Here is a 19,794-nt window from a genome sequence, read left to right on the forward strand (position 1 = left end):
TCTGGGAGCATTTTGTTTAGCCGGTCTATGCCCCCTCTTCCCCATCTGTTAAATGATGATAATGACGCTATCACACAATGGTTCAGAAGCTTAGTGATTTTGAAATCAACACATTTTTAGATAGAAAAATAGCACACAAGGGCAATATCGTATGCCAGACTACACTCAATTACACTGAACTAAAGCTACCACATTTGACATGGTAACATAGCTAGTGGGAAGAAAACCCTCTATCTTGATTTTATAATACCCTACCGATTTTCTTTGTTCAGTCCCTAAGTACCCTGAGCACTTGAGTTCTAGCTAATGACCAGGATTCTTGGGTAGTGTGTTAACATGAAACTCATTGTAATTACAGTAATTAGATCTGCTGTAGAAAGAATTGTGAGAAATGAAACACTGTCCACAGTAGCCTCTAATTCTCAATTAACACAAAGTAGTTGGTGTGTTTGGAAGCCAGGACAGACATACCCATAGCTGCAAACTCCAGAGGGAATCATCATTTACATTCAGATGGACTGTTGAGCACATTATACTGTTTAATCCTCGCTTTGAAAGACAGGTACACGAGCATCGTCCACTTACAGATGGCAAAATGGCAATTCAGGGAGGCTCTGAGCTGGCAAAGGGCAAAGGCGATCACACACACTACCCACAGCCAGCATTTCACTTTGGGAACTCCTTATTCCCAACCCTGTACTTGGACTCTTTTTTCTAATAAAAAAATCCCACAAACCATCGCTGCTCTGGTCCTAAGGAGAGAGAGCTCCTTCTTCCTTGTTTGGGGCTTTTCACGCATAGAATCAAACAGAATTACTTTGCTTAACCATCTTACTAATCTGACTTTTCCAGAAGGACCAAAGATAAAGACAAAATTAACGGCTTCATGAAATACAGCTCTTTTCTTCTCCTGAGCCTGACAGTCACTTCCAAAAGCAGATTGTCATGACAACAAACAACCTGGAGGCAATCCAGCCAATTAATCTGCAGAGGAAGCAGTCATCTCAACCTTGGAAAAGAACACTGCTGCTTTAAGCTTCAGAAGCCAGAAAGAAAAAAAAAAAAAAAAACCAAAAAAACCCCAAGAAAACCAGCAAGAAACGTTACCACCCGCATTAATCTTATTAGGCTGCCTTAGGCCTGCAGTGAAAAACAACGCAGCCCTCGGTGCAGAGGCAGCAGCAGTACGCGGGCGCTAGTCCTCAGCAGCCCTTTCTGCCCCCAGACAGAGGGTAGGGGCAGGCCAGACCCCCCTCTCCGAGGCTCTGATCCCAGCAGAGCTGTGTTCCCAGGCTGTGATGGAGCCCAGCCAGCAGGTGAGTTACCAGGATGACCCCTTCAGCCCTTACGTATGGAGCCAAAGGAAAGAGCTCATAGGTTAGGCAGAGGAATGGCACAGAAGATTGTCACCTACCGTTGCTATAAACCCCGTTTTGTTAGCATTGCTGTTGTATGTTTTCCCTCTTCCCCTGCGAGCGGTCAAGAATATTTATCACCATGTTAAGCTCAGAATTATTTTCTCTTCCACAATGGACTAAATCATCAGTGCAGCTAGATATTAAAGTCATTCTCTTTCAATTTTCCCAATTTCTTCTTCCTTCATACCCTGCTTTATCTCTCTTCATGTGTCCTGCTTCCTATAGGCCCAAGCACATCACATCTCCCCTGCAAATATCCACCATCTCCCATTTTTTGCCTACTCTGATCTCTCAGTAGTAAGCCAAACATTACAATGTTTAGCAGCTGATGCCCAATACACATAATTTGTTAACCTCAAGTCATTCATATACAATTCACATTTTATAAAATACTATGGTATTAAGTTACAGAAAACAAAACTGAGGAGCACTAGGTATAGACTTATAGCATCAATTAAAAAGAAATAAACTGCCAGAGATTGTGTTTTGAGATTCTCACAAGAGTCAATACACAACAATTTTCAAACAAAAATTTTCTTCCCTGTCCTCATCCTTTTCTCTAAATACAGAAACAAGGAAGGGTAGGAATAGATTCTTTCACTGTAGACTTGTCCTGCAGTGAAACATGCCTTTCAGAAAGTAACTGAGCAATGAAGATCTAAAGCTTTAAGCCTACACAGATTTAGTCTTCTGGTAAATAGACAGACCACTGAACTACTTAAAACTGAAGTTTTATTATTGATCCCTCTGGGTCCAATCCATCTTTCATAGAAGTCACTAAATGGATTCCCAGCAACTTCAGTGAGCACTGGATCACAGATTATAAGCACTTCCTGCAAAAGTGCATTTTTACTAATCTGAAAAAGATACCAGTCTGCTAAGCACCGAGAATGAAATGTATGCACGCACACATGCACACTCCACACGTATCACTCTCATTATTTGCAGAATTAGGAAACCACAGCTCTAGCCAACACAGAGCAAGCAAACAGAATCATATTTTCTACTGAGCCTGTTCTGCATTAATTGAAGTTGGTATAATATTGCAGAATAGAATAAACCCCCTGTGCCTACCTTGAGGGCTTTCACAGCTTTCTTCGTCACTGTTGTCTTGACAGTTATTTTGACTGTCGCACACAAAGCTTTTATCAATGCAAAGACCATTTTTACAGTGGAATCGGGCAGTGGAGCAAAGCAAGGGATTTGCTGCTGCAAAAAGAGAAAGTGAGAACTTTCATTAGAAATTCTCTTACCCAGGCAGTGAAATAGCCGTTAAATAATCAACGACATCGGGTCACAACTCAACAGTTGGTCAATTCGCTGAGTATGTGGGAGTAACTTGGCAATCAAACCAACCTTGTCTCTCTAAACAGAGAGCTGAAATTTCTAATTCATGCAAGATTCATTACAATTAGCAGAGATTTAGTTCACCCACAGTTGTGATAAGCCTTCTGTTCACTTTCGTGAGAGCCCCTATCATGATCACCGTTTGGTGCTCAGCATTTGCTCCCACTGAAGACATATGGAGGGGAGCACTGCCTGCCATAAACACTGCCTGTTGCTTCCCATTACAGCAAACTCGGTTTAGCTCAAGTTTTGTAGTATAAGCCAACAACCCTGGCTGAGAACTGCCAGGCAGTGGTTTATTTACCTCTGCTTCTGTCTTTTTTCCATTCTCCTCACTATTTCTAATTGATACAAGGGCAACGTTGACATTTCTCAACTTCTCAGTGTTTGAATTTCAACTCCTTTTTAAGGGTAATATGCACATTACAGTAGCACCCAGAAAGTCCTTTCACATAAGGTCCAGTATTGCACACAGAGCAAAAACAGAATAGTATTTAAGCCAACTCATTTAGATAGAGCAGTCTTCTCACCCACACGAAACCCAGCAGTAAATATGCTGTAAGATGCTATGTCTAGTTTCATTTAAAGCTTCAAGCAAGCTTTCAACATTTCTCTTGTACCTCACGGCCAAGGAGGTTTCCTTGATATTCATTTTAGTTTTCTCTTTTCTAATTTCATCCCTCTACTCTTAGCTATAGCCCAGCATATGTAACTACATAATCCCTCCCTGAACAGTGTTTGCACCCTTCATATACAGCATATATAGCCTTATCTTCCAACATAGTCATTGCTTAGCTGAGATATACATAATTTAGCAGGTTTTAATATCTCCTCATAAATCAATCTCTCTGTCCCTTAATCATTTTTGGCACTCTTCTCTGAACTCCCGCCAGTTTTTGGTAATGAGTCGACTGAAACAGAATGCAACTTTCCAATTGAAAACCTTAAAAAAGCTGTTTAGATGCCTTGTCTGCTTCAAAGTACTTCTCCGCCACAATAACAAGGGGATTACAGTTCCCAAATACTAACTGCCTTCCTATTTTTTATGCTTTAAAGTAAGAGCTGCCTTTAAAGAGTCTTTAAAAAAAATCATAAAACTTTAAAGTCTGCCATGCATAGAACATGCAGTATATATTACAAACACTACCAATTCCTCCAGCTCCCCAAAAGCACATTTTATCATGAACATGCTAAATCTCCTTTGGTCTGAAACTGCTGCACACTTACATAGCATGTTGATTTTCCAGGTCACTTTAGGGCCTACAGTGTTGTTCCTCTACATAAGCAAAACAGTGACCAGACACTTGGATATGCCAGAAAAGACCAAGTGCGTGCTTAAATGGCGTAGAGAAACAAGGAGATCAGCAGCATGTTATCATCAGCTGTAAGGTCCCGTTGGAGCGACACACTACAAGCTCATGGGAAATTATGTCATTCATAACCAACTCCACGGGCTGGTGCATTTTCAGTCGAGACCTGCCACTTGTCAGTCCACCACCCCAACGATATTCAAAGCACTTTCGTCAGAACTTGTTTCTAGTCCACTTGTTTAAGCATAAGCCAAAGTAATTTCCTTAGCCTTCAATCTCCTTTCTCTAGCTTCGCTTGCTCCACAGAGGTGCTCTCTCCCTGCCACAGTCCTCCCAGGGCCCAAACTGGACTCTCCAGGCAAACAACAGACAGCACCTTAAGAGATATTCGTGCTGTGGGTGAAAGCACGCAAAGAAAGACAAGTCCTCCAAGAAGCAGACAGCAATAGATCACTGTAAATATTGCCCCCTTTGTTATCTTTGAAAGCTGGTGTCTGTTGTCCTCCTCCTGACCTTTAAATGTCATTAAAAGGAAAAACTCAGCCTGCTCCAACAAGAGAATGAGCAAGTATTTGCTGCAAGCTTCCGCCTACTGACCCATGCTTTTACCAGCTCCTGATAATAGCAACAGAGCTGCTGGATCGAACGTAACCTTTCCTTACTGCTACGATATATCCCTGCTAGACTTACAGATACAAACGGATCTATGCAGCCACACGCAGGGGGTTTAGCCCCAGTCAAGTAGTACTTCAGACAATCTCTCTGCTGCGACTTCCCTGCAAGCTGCTGAACAGCTCAAGCTAACACATTGGCAGGAACGCCTGACTTTGAGAACCTCCTTCTCCTTCCAAGAACCTGTTTCACTAAATAACCCTTTATTTGCTTTTTTGTTGTTTGAGAACAGGCACAAACAGAGAAACTTAAATGTGCTGATGAACAAATAAGTCATATTCCTCAGTGACAAGAAACAGGCAAATAAAAATTAAACAGTTTTAAGTCATATTTAATATTTGCCCAATTTAAGTTACACTTGAGTGCAGAGAACCTGTTCAAAGCAAATGTGCAGCTTAAATCTCATTTCAAAGTTAAAAAGGGGCTTGAAGCATCATACAGCCATTACATACAAAACAAGACTGAGCTGGACCTTAAAAAAAACAAAAAGAAAGACTGTCATTTACAAAGTGAAAAGCACAAGGATCATCTGGGTTGTAAATGACAGTGAGAATATTTGACTCAGGAACTAAAGTTAACGGACGCTTCCTTTCTAAGTAGTATTAATTAGTTGAAGGAAAAAGAAGCTCCCTCACTCACGAGCAGGCTGGCACTTACTGCAGTTTTCCTCATCGCTGCCGTCAGGACAGTCCTCGAAGCCGTTGCACCGAAAGCGGCCGATGATGCAGTGGATGCCGCTAGCGCAGGGGAAGAATGTGGCACCGCATTTGGATTTGGCTTTCGCTGGGAGAAGATACAGACAGAAGAGGGCAAAGATGAGGGAAACAATTTACAAAGCAATTTACAAATTTACTTACGTAGCAGTACAGGTTAGGGTGCTCTAGGCAGCGCTGGTGGCACCGACGTTAGGTGCCTTCCAAGCTCCCTATGGCCTGCTTTCAACTGCTTTAAGTTTTTTGTGAGACTTCTTTTGCTTGGGCTCAGTTTTTTCCAATTTGTACAATTTCCAGAACGACTGAAACATTCAAATTTAAAACAAGTCAAATGACCTCTCAAGAGAAACTCAGGTTGCTCAATGCTTTGGCATACAAGTTTGTAAACTTGGCAGGCAGGTACTCCTAACTGTTCCTTGAAGACCCACATGAATTTGACCAACTGAGAAGCATTGGAGGAAAAATACTAAAATAGAGGGTCATACTTCACAGAAAGTAAGAGCAACTATCTCCTTTTTGCATGGAAGGCTGTTGTAAATGCCCTGCCCCAGGCATAAGTCCAAGAGACAGACATCTAAGCAGGTCCTCAGGTGACAAAGGTCTAGCTGGACTAGTCATAGCTCCCCCCAACCTGTAGCTATGTGTCATGCTGAGTCCACAAACACTAAACAGCAGCAAACGTCTAGATTTTGTACACCACCAAGCTTCTCTTGCTTGCTCAGAGAAGCCAAACAGTGAAGAACCCAAGGTAGACAGAGATAATGAACATGGCAGCAAGTTCAGAGATCTTTGGGATCTGGAGGCAAACTTGGGCAAAGACGGGTGTACAAAGAGTAAGGAAACATCTGGAGAAGGAAAAGAGGAATACAGAGATATCAAGAGAGCTAATGTCTTTGTGAGAATAAGAAACACAAAAGACCTTCATTAAAGTATTTTTCAGGCTGCAAAAATCAAACTTAAATCAGAAAATGCTATAATTAGCACTGCCTTTATTCAGCACAATTTATATAAAATTGGGTGCAAAAGGAACGTGAGTTATATGAATTGCATCTCTTGCTGTACTTCTCTCCATCACCCATTATACAGTTCTTCAGGGCAGAAACTACATCTATTTCATAGTACCAGCACAGCTACTCGTATAACACGAAATACTAACAATAGCATCAAAATGCGTTTAACAAATGATTACAGAATCTCATTATGATCTCAAGTACTTCACTGCACAGCAACTCTCCACGGCAAGAAGAGAACACTGCCCTCAGCTAGAGTGATGCAGATTCTTCCACCGCAATGCTCAAGGCAAGCACCAGTTAAGTCTTGTAGTATCACCAGCCTAGGACAAAGCAACTCCCAAAGTAAAAAAACAATTTAATGAGACATGTGGTTAGATTTTTTTTTCCTCCCTTTTGCTTTTTCAAATTAGGACATGACATGATGGACCACATCATAGGATGCTAAACTCTCCAGAAAGTCCACTCTAAAGCAAAGCCAGTCACTGTGGGAAGAGCATGCTGATAACTGCAGGAAGGTGTGTACAGTGCAATGCGAACACGCAGTAATATCATGCACAGACCATTGATGGGAGAACACCAGAAAAGAAGCCAGCTCCATAACTTGTGGGCCTTTTGAGTAAATGTTTCCTACTCCTACACCAAATCTACAGTATGCATTTACAGCTCCCAGGTTTTGAGATGTGACAGATCCGGAGATCACAGCGACAGGCAGTCTTTTTATGTAGCCATATGGCACATCAATACGCCAACCTGCACAGTTTTATAAGGCCAGGACAAGGTCAGAGACAACTGGAGTATAGACAAAAAAAAAAAAGTATATTCAGTAGGGACAAACAGCTTCAGCATTAATTTGGAAGGAATCCTCTCTTCCAGGCTTAAAAACTAAGCGCAGCTGTAGCAAAGCCTTCTTCCTTCAGAAGGAAGTTATATGCAGAGTGCATATAAACTGTTTTAAACCACAGCTACAGTAACTCTCACTTGTTTTAGTGTCCTCCAAAAGCAAATTCCTGCAGTTCCTCTTAAATGTTTTTCTGTATTATACCAGTAGTTTTCAGTTAAAATTATGAAGTGTAAAATAGGATGTATCACTGAATTTCACATATTTAACTACCACTTTTTCTGAAGAGTATCCAAGGTTCACTTGGGGAAAAAAAAAAAAAGTGAACCATTACTTTGTAGAAAAACAGGTGATAAATTACCCTGAAGTAGCTGCTGTGCTTAACACCACCAGCAATGCAAAACCCTCAGCCAAGACATCTGAGCCCCTGCAATTCTTCACACAACTTCAAAGAGCAACTTCTGTGTTAAGAGTTTTGAGGCAGACTGATCTCAGCTAAGTAATTCAGTAACCACAAGGTTTGAGGCAGTACTATACCCCTAGTCTTTAAACAAAAGCAGCAAAACAAACACCTCAGCCACAGATTCCCAGACCGTCACTGAAGCAAGCGGTCTGTATTAGCATTTGACCAATATTCAGCACACTAACCAGCCAGCCAAGCTGCTACTGGGGGTGTGTGGTAATCATACACGTATGTGAAGAGGTGTCCAATGCTTCACATGTTATGTTTTTGTTGTTGATTTTCTTTTTCTAAAAAGCTAACATCTTTTGGAAACCATGCAGTGCATTTCCATCCCTTGGACCAAATAACTGCCTGTGGACAGCTTCCTTTTTTAGAGATGTATTTTGAGCTAGAACAGTTTCAAGAAGAGGAGAGGGAAAAGAAATAAGAAAAGGGGGAAGCAACTGTGGTTTTGCCCCTGTTAACATCTACTGGATCCCATTTCTTCAAGCAGGTTTACTTCACTCATTTGGGGTCTGAACTCAGAGACTATCAACTTTCTGGCAAATCATATTCAGAGCTGCCCCTTTGCCACCCCTGAAAATCCTACCAAATTAAGGCTTCAAAATTATTTACTTTTAAAATGTCTAATATGGACCACCTCTTATTCTTACAGCCTTACCCTTCCAGACTGACTTCAGACTGCAAATCATCAAAACCTGAGCCTCCGGCCCTCTGAAGAGCAGAAGTCGTGTGCCTGCACTTTCCTGACCAGAGCTACAAGCAGTGGCGAATTCTGCGAGAGCTCCGTTTCAGGTCCGACAGACACATCACAGCAGCCGCAGCTGTCCTGGCCCCTATGGCAAGACAGCCCAAAGCACATCTGGGCCATTGCCTTGAGCTACCGCAGTAAAGCCATGAGCAATATTTAATGTTTGACCACATCTGGAGGAAAAAGGTGCTGGAATGACTGAGAACAAAGTTGAGTTTCTGGAAAATGCACTCTTTCTTCTGTCCAAAGCATCCCGATACCCCATCAAAAAGAGGGAGAAGCCACTCGGAACAGTGATTTAATGAAGTATTACTTAGATAGCTATATAAAGTTTAGTTCAACATTTTCTCCCCAGACCTTTTCCTATCTCCTCCTTCTCTTGAAACAGCAGCCAGAGAACAAGAAAATTCTGTTTTAGAATAATTGTTTATTGAAAGAGCACATACTAGTAACCACAGACCAAAAACAAACAAGAAACTAAACACCTTCAAGTTATCTCTAAGTTTCCCTTTTACATAGTCCACTGATTTTTGGGTTGTTTTAAACTCAAGGGAGGGAAAAAACAACAAACAAAACCCAAATGCAATTCTCCATATTTGCACCAGGCATGATACATACACAAACCAATCCCAATTCAAACTTACATTTACTTTAGACACCCCGGAAAGATAAAAGAGTATTTCAAACACCATAGTGATTCACTAGTCACACAGCTAGCCGTTTACTAGACAAAAGTCTCACTCCCAAACAGAACTAACTCAGTTTTCCAACTTCCAATTCCAGACACAAAATGTGTTTCTCATATGCTGGGCATAAATGCAGGAAAAATGAGAAACCAGTACTGGCTTATTCCAAGCCATGTTCCCTGACTCTGGAGAACTCCACTGGGGAATTTCTGCTTTATTTTCTATTTGACATCCTTCTTGTCCTCTGGCACCGTTTTCCCAAGGTGTTCAAGCAAGTGTTGTTTGGTCATTGCTCACAAAGTTCACAATCATTTCTTCCTGAGCAGAAACACACCTTCCCATTCTGCAAAGATCTCTGGAGATACCCTTAACGTGAAGGGGCTATCCATTTTCTTCAGGTCTTCGGCACCCTCACAAGTAACAGATACACACACCGGGATCACGACTGCCTGTAGTGGATTCAAGTCATGTGCTGCACTATTCAGAGCACTCCTCTGCAATTCCTATTCCCATTACAGGACTGTTAAAAAAAAGGGTTCCTTCTCCTCTGCTCATCATTGTCTCTTCTGCTGCACAGGTCTCAAGTTTTCAGGCACATCTGTATGTGAGAAGCTTTATGTTTATTAACAGCAGCTACCTATGTGGCTCCTTCAGTGACTTCAGCCTTGATAAGCTTTCAAGGACATCATTATCTTTGCAATCTATATCCTTCTGTTGCACTTGGCTGAAATGGGCTCAGGGTAATACAAAATTATTGGGCTATCAGGAAATGACAAAAGAGAAGTGAAAAAGGACACAAACGCATGTGGATCATCTGACCTTACTTAGCCTTGGTGTTATAACCAGCTAAAGGGAAGGGAGTAGTTGATTATTTTTGAAGGAACTGGCAAGTCCTCCTGAGCCTAGGTCTCCAGAACCTAAGAACTGAGAGACCACACGATGGAGGGGAAGGGGTAAGGACTGATGGACACACTTGAAGTACAGCAAGAAATCGCACAGCAATTTACAAACCTGTGTCTAAAGAAAGGCTACTCAAATAGCAGATCCAGCCTGGATCCAATTGCAGAAATATAGCAAGTACAAAACCCACCCCAAATAAGCTGACATTCAACCAATATGTGAACCTATGGCAGAAAAGGATCAATTCACTCCAGCTCCACTCTTCATTTGTTACCTAGTCATGGCAAAAGCAATCCAGGACTGAAACATTAACATGAATCTGTATTTACACTACACAAAAGTGAATTGCCATGGTATTTAGAAAGAGGTGTCGGTGAACCACCATGCACTGGAGGAGACTCCTCTGACTCCATTAGCCATGGGAAGACATTGCTCTTCCCTAAAATATTCTTCTCGCCTCTTAAAATTCAAACGTGAAGCAAGTGGTGAAGATGGTGGCAGAGAACTGCTGGCCACAATATAAGCTTGCCAAATGTTCCCGCCAGGTTGGTTTGCTTAAGTTCAAGAAAACTATTTTGGCAGTTTTATGTGTGAGCGTGTGAAGTTGCTCCTTATGCTATGCAGAAACCGATCCTCCCACCCCCTTCTTTTAAGGCTCTAAAAAAATAGTAACTTCCCATCAGGACCCGTTGTACATTCTGCTGAAGATATGACAGTTTGCAGGCATGGCTCTACAGCATTAACAGAAAAACATTTTGCTATCTTTAGGCTACCAAGTGTGAAACAGCACTATTTTTCAAAAACTGTAATCCATTTTTTATTATTTCTCAGCAGAGATGAACAACAGCAGAGGGAAAAAAAAAATTCAGATTTGGCATATACTGTATAAAACCTTATACTGTATATAGATACCCCCTTGTATAACAGTAATTCTGACACTCTTGACTTGGCTACAAGGACTTAAAACCCAACTAGAAGGTTACAACAGATCTTCTGTGATGTGCAGATGATTTTTATTTCCATAGATAGAGCAGCAAAGACATCAAATGTCTTCTATAATTATCAGCAAATACAAGTGCGGTTGTGGAATACAGGTTTGAGTAATATAGCCAGGACAAGATGGCATGGCTCAGCTTCTTAGAAAAAAATTTGTCATATGTAACTGTAAGTAGATACCAACCTACTGTTTAGATAGCACAGTAAAATTTTAGAGCTGTGCCCCACTATAATGACACAATGCTTAAAGAGAAGACATCATACATTTGTAACAGGTTGAGTTTCTCTTACAGAAGCCAGTACACAAGTCTTGCTAATGAAACTTTAGGGAAGAAACTTTCTGACTGGATCACTACTATTGAGCCAGGTAGTCCACACCTCCAGCATTTCACACCTCCTTACAGTGAACTAGGCACTGCTTATTGCACGCAACAGATGCAAAGATACCACACAACAAGCACCCCACATGATGCGGCCACTAGGACAAGCACATTTCCTTCTTTTAACTCTACAAACAGTTCTATTTTGAAATATTTCTGTTATTTTGCAATCTGGAATGAGGGAAATGGGATGTAGCAAATCCAACAGCAGACATTTTGTGACAACCTGCAGCCAGAAGTAAACTGCACAGTATTTCAGCATAAGCATCTTTGAACTCAAACTGTTGCCTTAGAACCCCTCCAGGTAGCAATCAGGCAAAATAACTTTATGCTGCTTCACGCCCACACATCTCAATCCAACAACAGATGATGATTTATTCAGCTAATCAAAACTTGATTACTTGCATGCGACAAGAGCAACTCTCCAGACAGAAACTGTTGTGTGCAGATGCTGCATTATTGCAGAGCCACAGGTATTTTCCTGACTCTGATAATGAACCACCTTAAACTTCTCTGCTGTTGTTAATTTACACTGAGAGGTGCCACAGCCACATCAGACAGCACTGTAAATCCAGTCTCTCTTGATCCACGCGTGGCCAGGCACAGCATTTCAGTAAAGACTCTACATGAAGGAGTTAAAGGTAGCCATCTTTTCAACTTGTCCCTGCTCTTTGAAAAACAGGGTTTAACCTCACTTTACAAAGAAGAGAAGGATCAATTTTACAACACCGTGTAACACAAGCAGGATGGCACCAGGATACGATCCCTTTCACCCCAAGAACTGATATAAACCCTAACCCAGTTAATACTAACAGTAACTTTGGGTTAGTTAATTGCTGTTTGGACCCTACAGTATTTTCAGTTCAGTTCCCAGTGGGAAAGCCACTGCAACCCGTGCTACCAGTCATTCAGCTGCCTCAGCACTGAAGGCAAATGCATCATTTGTTGGCTCACAGAGCTCTTCAACAGGGCTGTCTGGCAGAATGATGCAGAAGTTTCACTTCCCCTGCTTGCTTTTTCCTATCTAGAAAAAAGCTAGCACTTGAGTACTATTGCCAGTGTAAAATCCACCCAACAGCCTACTATGCCAGAAGTTCTCCAATTCAAGACAAAGCAACTATTTATTTCAATGAGTTTTGATCCAAAACACAGCCAACTGCAGAGCACTCATTGCACCCACAAAAAGCCCTTGGGTCACTCTTACCTTTGCTCCCTGTTTAACCGCTCAGGTGAAAGAGTTGCTAGTCATAAACTGCTAATGTAAACTCAGAGAAAGCAGAGCCTAAAAAGTACTTTATTTTAAAGGCAGCAATTTTATTTTTTTTTAAAGTAGTTGTCGTGGTTTAACCCCAGCCAGCAACTAAGCACCACGCAGCCTCTCACTCACACCCCCCCCACCCAGTGGGATGGGGGAGAAAATCGGGAAAAAGAAGCAAAACCCACGGGTTGAGATAAGAACAGTTTAATAGAACAGAAAAGAAGAAACTAATAATGATAATGATAACACTAATAAATTGACAACAGCAATAATGAAAGGATTGGAATGTACAAATGATGTGCAGTGCAATTGCTCACCACCCGCCGATCGACACCCCGCTAGTCCCAGAGCAGCGATTCCCCACCCCCACTCCCCAGTTCCTATACTAGATGGGACGTCCCACGGTATGGAATACCCCGTTGGCCAGTCTGGGTCAGGTGCCCTGGCTGTGTCCTGTGCCAGCTTCTTGTGCCCCTCCAGCTTTCTGGCTGGCTAGGCATGAGAAGCTGAAAAATCCTTGACTTTAGTCTAAACACTACTAAGCAACAACTGAAAACATCAGTGTTATCAACATTCTTCTCATACTGAACTCAAAACATAGCACCTAGCAGCTACTAGGAAGACAGTTAACTCTATCCCAGCTGCAACCAGGACAGTAGTGAAATTAGCCCCATAGGAAATGACAGAGGTTGCCTCCAACACAGTAAAATATCACCCACTTACGCAGGCAATATTTACACTATAGTTTACAGTAAGAGAGAAAGGACAACACTAAAGTAAAAAAGCCAATGGAGTCTGCTGCCGTGAAGAGTAAACCGCTTGCTTTGAAAGGGGGAAAAAAAGAAAGCACTTCAGAGTTGGACTACTATAGGTTGGTGGCCTTTACTTGCCAGACACTAAGGCCTTAAAGTAATCTTTCATGGTCTAGAAGTCTATGTTTCAGTCCTTCAAAATCATCACAAAGCAGATGAGATGTCAGAAGAGAGCACAGACAAAAAGCTTATTTTTTCTGACATTCAGTAAAGCGATTTCTCACTAAAAGAAGTATTTTAGAGTTACCACTCATTAAACAACCTGAACAATAATCTCATACAAAAGGACAAATCCTAAATCAGCTGTTACACCATACAAATTAAGCACAACTTCAAAGTTGTTAAGTTACTCAGGATGCACACAGGCAGGGCAGAACACTGCCCTTAAGGGACTTAGTAGCAGGGGCAACCCTCCTCAGAGGACATCAGTGTGCCTGATGGGCTACGATCCCTCACTCCATCCTGGGCTACTACCTACCAGATCTTTTTATTTCAGTTGTGCCACCAATTCCATCCAACTGTTAAACCTGTCTGATTCCAAGCTCTCCAATCAAGCTATTTACTGACCCCCATCTAGAGGAGACCATCAAGAGGATTAAATAATTAGCACCACAAACCCTCTTGATCTCCCTGCATAAAAAGCTATCAAATGTAAGTAGCTATTGCACTTGCCCTTACTCATGTGTAAATTTCTGTAATTGAGCTTCAAATGAAATATTCACTATGGTCACTTCATTATAAATCTTATTATAACTACTAAGTATTTGGTTGCTTAATCATGAGTGAAAACGAGTTAATTCCAGTTTGATATTCTGAGTTTGAGAACCATCTGAGTGAGTGACAAAAAGATCAGCAGCTGGCTTACAGCTTCTTCCCAATTAATGCAGATGCTCATTTCATGCATTGTTTAATATTCAGCTTTGCTTAAGAATTCTGATGTTTGTCACCTACCTGCAACAAATATTCCAGGTCAGCAAGGAGATAACAGGAAGCAGCAAGAAAAACAGAAGGAGGCTTGAAAGCACTCAGGGATCATAAGTTGTGAACAGAAACCCAGAGGTCTCCCATGGTACACATACAACTACTACAATACATACAACTACTTTTATAGAGGAATTCCTAGCTTTCTGCTATATATTCTAGTTGTTTAGAAAAAGAAAAAAAGGTGTTAATTTCACTAGCCTTTTACACAAATTATTACTGGATTATAAATAAGAACACGACCACTAAAGATTGGTTTTGTACAGTTTTGTAAGATTGTTGTTCGCACAACACCTGGCAGCCTGGAATCCTAGCACATGACAGTGCTTACTCCATTAACATAAATACAGAAAACCTACTTCGACTGCAGCTTTTCATTGCCACGATCCTTCCAGGGTGCAAGCTCTGGTAGAATGTTTCTCTCTTCCTTAGTTCTGGCCCTGCTGTTAGATTTTCTCCTTCCATATATTACCCCCCCCCCCCCCAACAAGTAGTTAATAAAAAAAAAAAATTACCTACTTACAGGTTTACTTACAGACTTGTGCTTTCTCCACAGACATTTAAAATGCACTAGATGGAGATATAGTGTAAGGTAGGGCACCACAAAGGTAGACTGTTAGTCCTGTTTATAGGGAGAATTAAATTCCCAGATCATACTCTCAAAAAAAACCCACAAGCTCCACATTTCCACCATTTCACATAGATTTTTAGCAGGAACACAGATTTTAAAAGTATTCAAGTTGCTGTAATTATACTAGTTATTTTAACTTACTGCTTTTATATTTATGTCTATGCCTTTATCTTGTTCCTTGTGCCTGTATTGTCTTCCTTCATGCTCATGGGGGATCAAAGAGCAGACTAAATCAGTCAGTATTTGACAGCTAGCTTGGTTATTTGTATCAACCATTCAGCTGTCTTTGGACACATCCATTTGCAGCAGAGGCTTGTCACCATCTCCAAAACTGCACACAGACAATGACCAAAGTTCACAGCCACCTAATCCTCTGGTGAGTACCATGAGCCATGTCACAGCCACTCCACACTTCCCAAAGTAGCGGATATAGATTTGATTAACTAAAGAGTACAAGCTCAGCTCTGATACTTGTGAATGGGGTTAGAATCATAAGATAAAATCCTCAAATGTGACAAAGCGATTTTGATGCTGGAGTTCCCTTTTGGTTTTGGGTTGTTTTTTGTTGTTGTTGGTTTTTTTTAAGTGACAGGTTGCTAAATCACTTACTTGCAAGTATTCATTACTTGCTTATTTATCTTTTCCAATATGTGGTGAGCTTTGATACAACACACACTTCACAGCTATTTAACTCACCCTACTATAAGCTGTTAGCTAGCAGGAGAGAATCCAAACTTATCAGAAACCAGCACTGGAAACTTCTCAAAGCTAAAAGTGCACCTGGCTAGCAGCAACAGACTGCAGCAGATGAGATGACTTCACCTTTACACATGATGGGGCAGTCCAAAAAATTGTTGAAGGTATGCAACGCTGGATCTTAATCCCAGGAATCTGAATGCATCTCTTGAAAATATCACCCTGCCCCTCATCTTCTATAGCATTAGCCTTAGTTAACACCAGGCTTTAAGTGATGCTTTAAGAATCATTTTAGGGGGCCGCTGATATATTAAACAATTCAAAGTCAGTAATCTTTACAGACGGGTAGGATTAGTCCTACCCGGGGTCTTGGCCCGCTACTGTATTTCTAGGACATCTTGGCTGGTTTAGACAATCCCTTCTGAATTGGGCAGCCATTTCTTACTAACAGAACTCTGCATCTCATTCTGCAGTGCACTGAGCTCTGTTTGTTGAGCCTAAAGCCTAGTATTTAAAAGGATAGCAGCCGGAGTTATTTTGTGCCCTTTGTTCCTGTACATGAAAGGCACTTATTAGGCTGACTCTGCCAAGTGGCTAAACCCAGGCAAAATATCTTCAGCTGTAACAATTGTACTATCATAATAAGCAGTCATTAAATAGCTTATAGAGATTGCAGAACTCATTGTCTCTGCAAGACCTTTTCTCTCTGTCTTTTAAAGTGGCTGCTAGATCTGGTTACTTAGCAGTGCGGAAGTCACGAATTTGACTGCTCTCACAGCAAAGCATAAGGAAGGCGAGGACAAACATCTAAATTGAGACTGTCACCAGAACAATTTGGGTTGATAGTAATGACTATTTATTAGCAAATTTTGCCTGTACCTCCATTTTAATTTGGGGACTTACAAAGGGAAAAGCATGGGTACATAATAATGCCTTAGTATAATTCCAGCTTGTGACCTTCCTGTAGAGCAGACTCAAAGCACGCTCCTCATCGAAGGCAAACTCCTTGAGTTTTTTCTATTTTTATTTTTTTTTTAAAGCAGTGAACAGCAACAAATCTAAAAGCCGCCTTCTGAAATCTACCCCGCATCAAAGGGGGCAGGACAAGGCAGTCTGACAGTCCCTATCTGAGGCTTCCAGGCATATGACATGGGTTTGAAGCTGGTGCAGTCCCCGCTCGATCCTCCTCCTTCCTACCGCGGGCTGCGCTGGGCAGCGCAGGAGTTCTTGCACTCAAGAGTTTCTCCAATGACAGAGCAACTTCCTCAGCCACGACTTCGGTTTCAGTGGGCTTTTTTCTTTTTAAAATAATTTCCACCCCTCTGATGCTGTGAAGCTTTTAATACATACAATTCTTCAAAAACTACCTCTTCTGCAGAAACTGGATGTAATTAAGTCAGTCAAAAGGCACCTGAACTACCAGTCTGAAGATGAATACCTAACCTGCCTTTGTTCTGTGAGAGTTTCAGTTTCCCAACTGAAAGGTTTTAGAGCACAGGAAAAGATTCTTCACATAATCTAGGAAACCCAGGCTGCTAATTAGAGAGTGTGGGTTTCATTTAGAATTCTTGTGAGAGAGTCTTTGTATCTCATCCACGACCGTGCGTAATTGTTTGTTACAAACACTTTCCCGCAGACTCTCCGAATCCTGGATGTGTTGAACAGTAAAACCTGTTACAAGTGAACACCAGAGGGAGCAGTAAACGATCATCTGGTAGGTAGTTTTTAAATTGGAGACCTAACAATAAGGTGCACAAAAGCTTGGGGAAACATTAAAATGGTTATCGTGGGCTGTATTTTCAAACTACAATATATTGCTAATCCAGTCTAGTTCCCCACCAGTGCAGGGTCAACGAAGAGTAAGAGCAAGTGTGCAGATACAAACACTTGGAACGATGCAAGGTTAGTTGTGCCACATCTCCCACTTGCGCAGTCCACCCCCTGATGACAACAGAAGATTTATAAAGTCTTCTGAGACTATAGACCATTTATACAAAATGCTGTGCACATTTAGACAGATTACAGAGAACTGAAAATATACCCAACATACAAAAGACAGACAAAGAATGGAATGTGAAAAAATAGGGCATTTTTATTATATATAAACACACAGTTCAAACTCTACAGGGTAAACCCAAGAACATGGTTAAGAGACACATAAGAGAAGATGAAATCAAGGATTAATATGCCAACATACCAGCAATGAACAAGCAAGTACAGTGCTATCTCAAATATTATTCTACTAACCTGCCAAAGACATTTAAAAATGCTTGCAAAAACAACAATAGAAGCATGGTTACAACCATAAAAACACAATGAGAAAACACTACCACCACACATTAATAAAAGCCCTCCAAAACACTTTTTTAAGGAACTGAACATAAAAAGAAAATTTAAGTTTTCCCAGGCCTTCATCTTTGCACTACAGCCTGCAGACTACCAGATCTAGGAGATCCTAGGGTATTTTTCACCAGGACCCTGGCTTCAGCACAGGCTCCAAGGGCTTCAATTCCCTGACAGAGAAACAGAAAGGCTCTTACCAGATCTGCTAGACACCTGGATTAAATTTGTTTCCCAGATTGCCCAAATATGAGTCACAACATTCAGGGCTATGAGAGTTAGCCTACTCGTGTGGGACTCCAGAAAAGCTTGGCTCATCACAACATGCTGAGTGCAACCCAGGACGGCAAACATTATAAACCCTTCAGTTCTGTCTGTAAGGTGTTCCCTGCAAGCCTATGTGTCTCAGGCAAGAGATAAAGCTGACCTTTAGTGGAAACCCACTTGGCAGGTGTCTTCAATACCTGCCTGGGGAATTGACCATTTTCGTGCAGCACTTCACTTAATGAAGACATTCTCCCCCATGAAGAAGTCTCACTCATAAAGACTCTGCCTGAAGGACAATCAGAGCAAGGTCTGATGATGATGGATTGCTGGTGATGAAGTAATCTTTTTACTCCTGCAGTTCCAGATGTTCCTACAGAGGCCAGCTCTTGCTAGCCAGTGCAGAAGTGTGTTGGCAGCACGCTCTTACAAGCATGGATGATGCCCTGTTGCTCAGACATCTCTACGCTCCAATCACACAGCCTTTAGCATTGACTCAAAAACATGCTTTACCTTTGTGTTGAATGAGCAACAGTGGCAACTAGAAACAGAAACATATGAGGCAGAAGTTCCTAACATGAGAACACACCACCCCTAGACTATCCTTGCATAGGATTTTTTTTCTAGCCCACACTCTTTAGCCCTTGTATTAACACAGCTAGTCACTGCATTCACTGTGTGCCACTATTTGCTCGTAGCTGAACACACAAACTTGGCATGTAAGAAATGGCTCTCAGAAGAGCCATGAAGGAAAATCTAGACTTCTGGGTATTTAGTATGTCTCTAATTCTGGCTGCTGTCATGCCAGGCACTTAGCACGGATGATGTGCCATGCTCTGAATCTGCACCATCTGCTGCTCGTTAGCTGACAAAGGCAGCAACATGCCATCTCTCCACTAGCTGTTGCTCATTAGCTGACAAAAGCCGTTTTCAGTGTTCATATTGTTCTTTCTGTAATAATCTAATACCAAGATGTACAAAGAGAAAGAGAAGAGGAAACAAAGATGACAGAGTAAATTATGAGCTTAACTAAGAACATTAGCGTAGTCTTAATCTCAAGGAGAGAATCCTTCCAACAGCAGGACACAGGTCTTGGCCCCAAAGGAATATGTCAGTGCGTAGGCAGGTATAAAGGTCAGCACTAAGGAGAATCCATTTACCTCAAAATGTTTTGAAACATGCAAGCACACATTTCGAGGCTCTGTCCATTCATGTTCTCTATTTTGTGCCATTTTGCATCTTCCATATCTGATAACAGACAGAAAACGGAGCGGATGACAGCATGCATCTCCCACCTTGACTAGTGCAAGTACTCACCCCAGGTA

The 19,794-nt window shown here is 41.5% G+C and overlaps 1 protein-coding gene across 5 annotated transcripts in view; it reads right to left on the bottom strand.

The window, feature by feature from the left end:
- LDLRAD3 (low density lipoprotein receptor class A domain containing 3) overlaps positions 1-19,794 on the bottom strand; it is a 124,891-nt gene that overhangs the window by 55,576 nt on the left and 49,521 nt on the right. For 4 of the 5 annotated variants that reach the window (XM_030041188.2, XM_030041219.2, XM_030041216.2 and 1 more), the window contains exons 3-4: positions 5,405-5,530; positions 2,493-2,627 (exon numbers count right to left, since the gene is read on the bottom strand). In XM_030041188.2, coding sequence (XP_029897048.1) covers positions 2,493-2,627; positions 5,405-5,530 — 261 coding nt within the window. The remainder of the gene's footprint in view (positions 1-2,492; positions 2,628-5,404; positions 5,531-19,794) is intronic. The other variant, XM_030041197.2, reaches the window with a different exon arrangement.

The sequence above is a fragment of the Aquila chrysaetos genome, chromosome 2 (assembly GCF_900496995.4).
Source record: "Aquila chrysaetos chrysaetos chromosome 2, bAquChr1.4, whole genome shotgun sequence".
Taxonomy (NCBI): Eukaryota; Metazoa; Chordata; class Aves; order Accipitriformes; family Accipitridae; genus Aquila; species Aquila chrysaetos.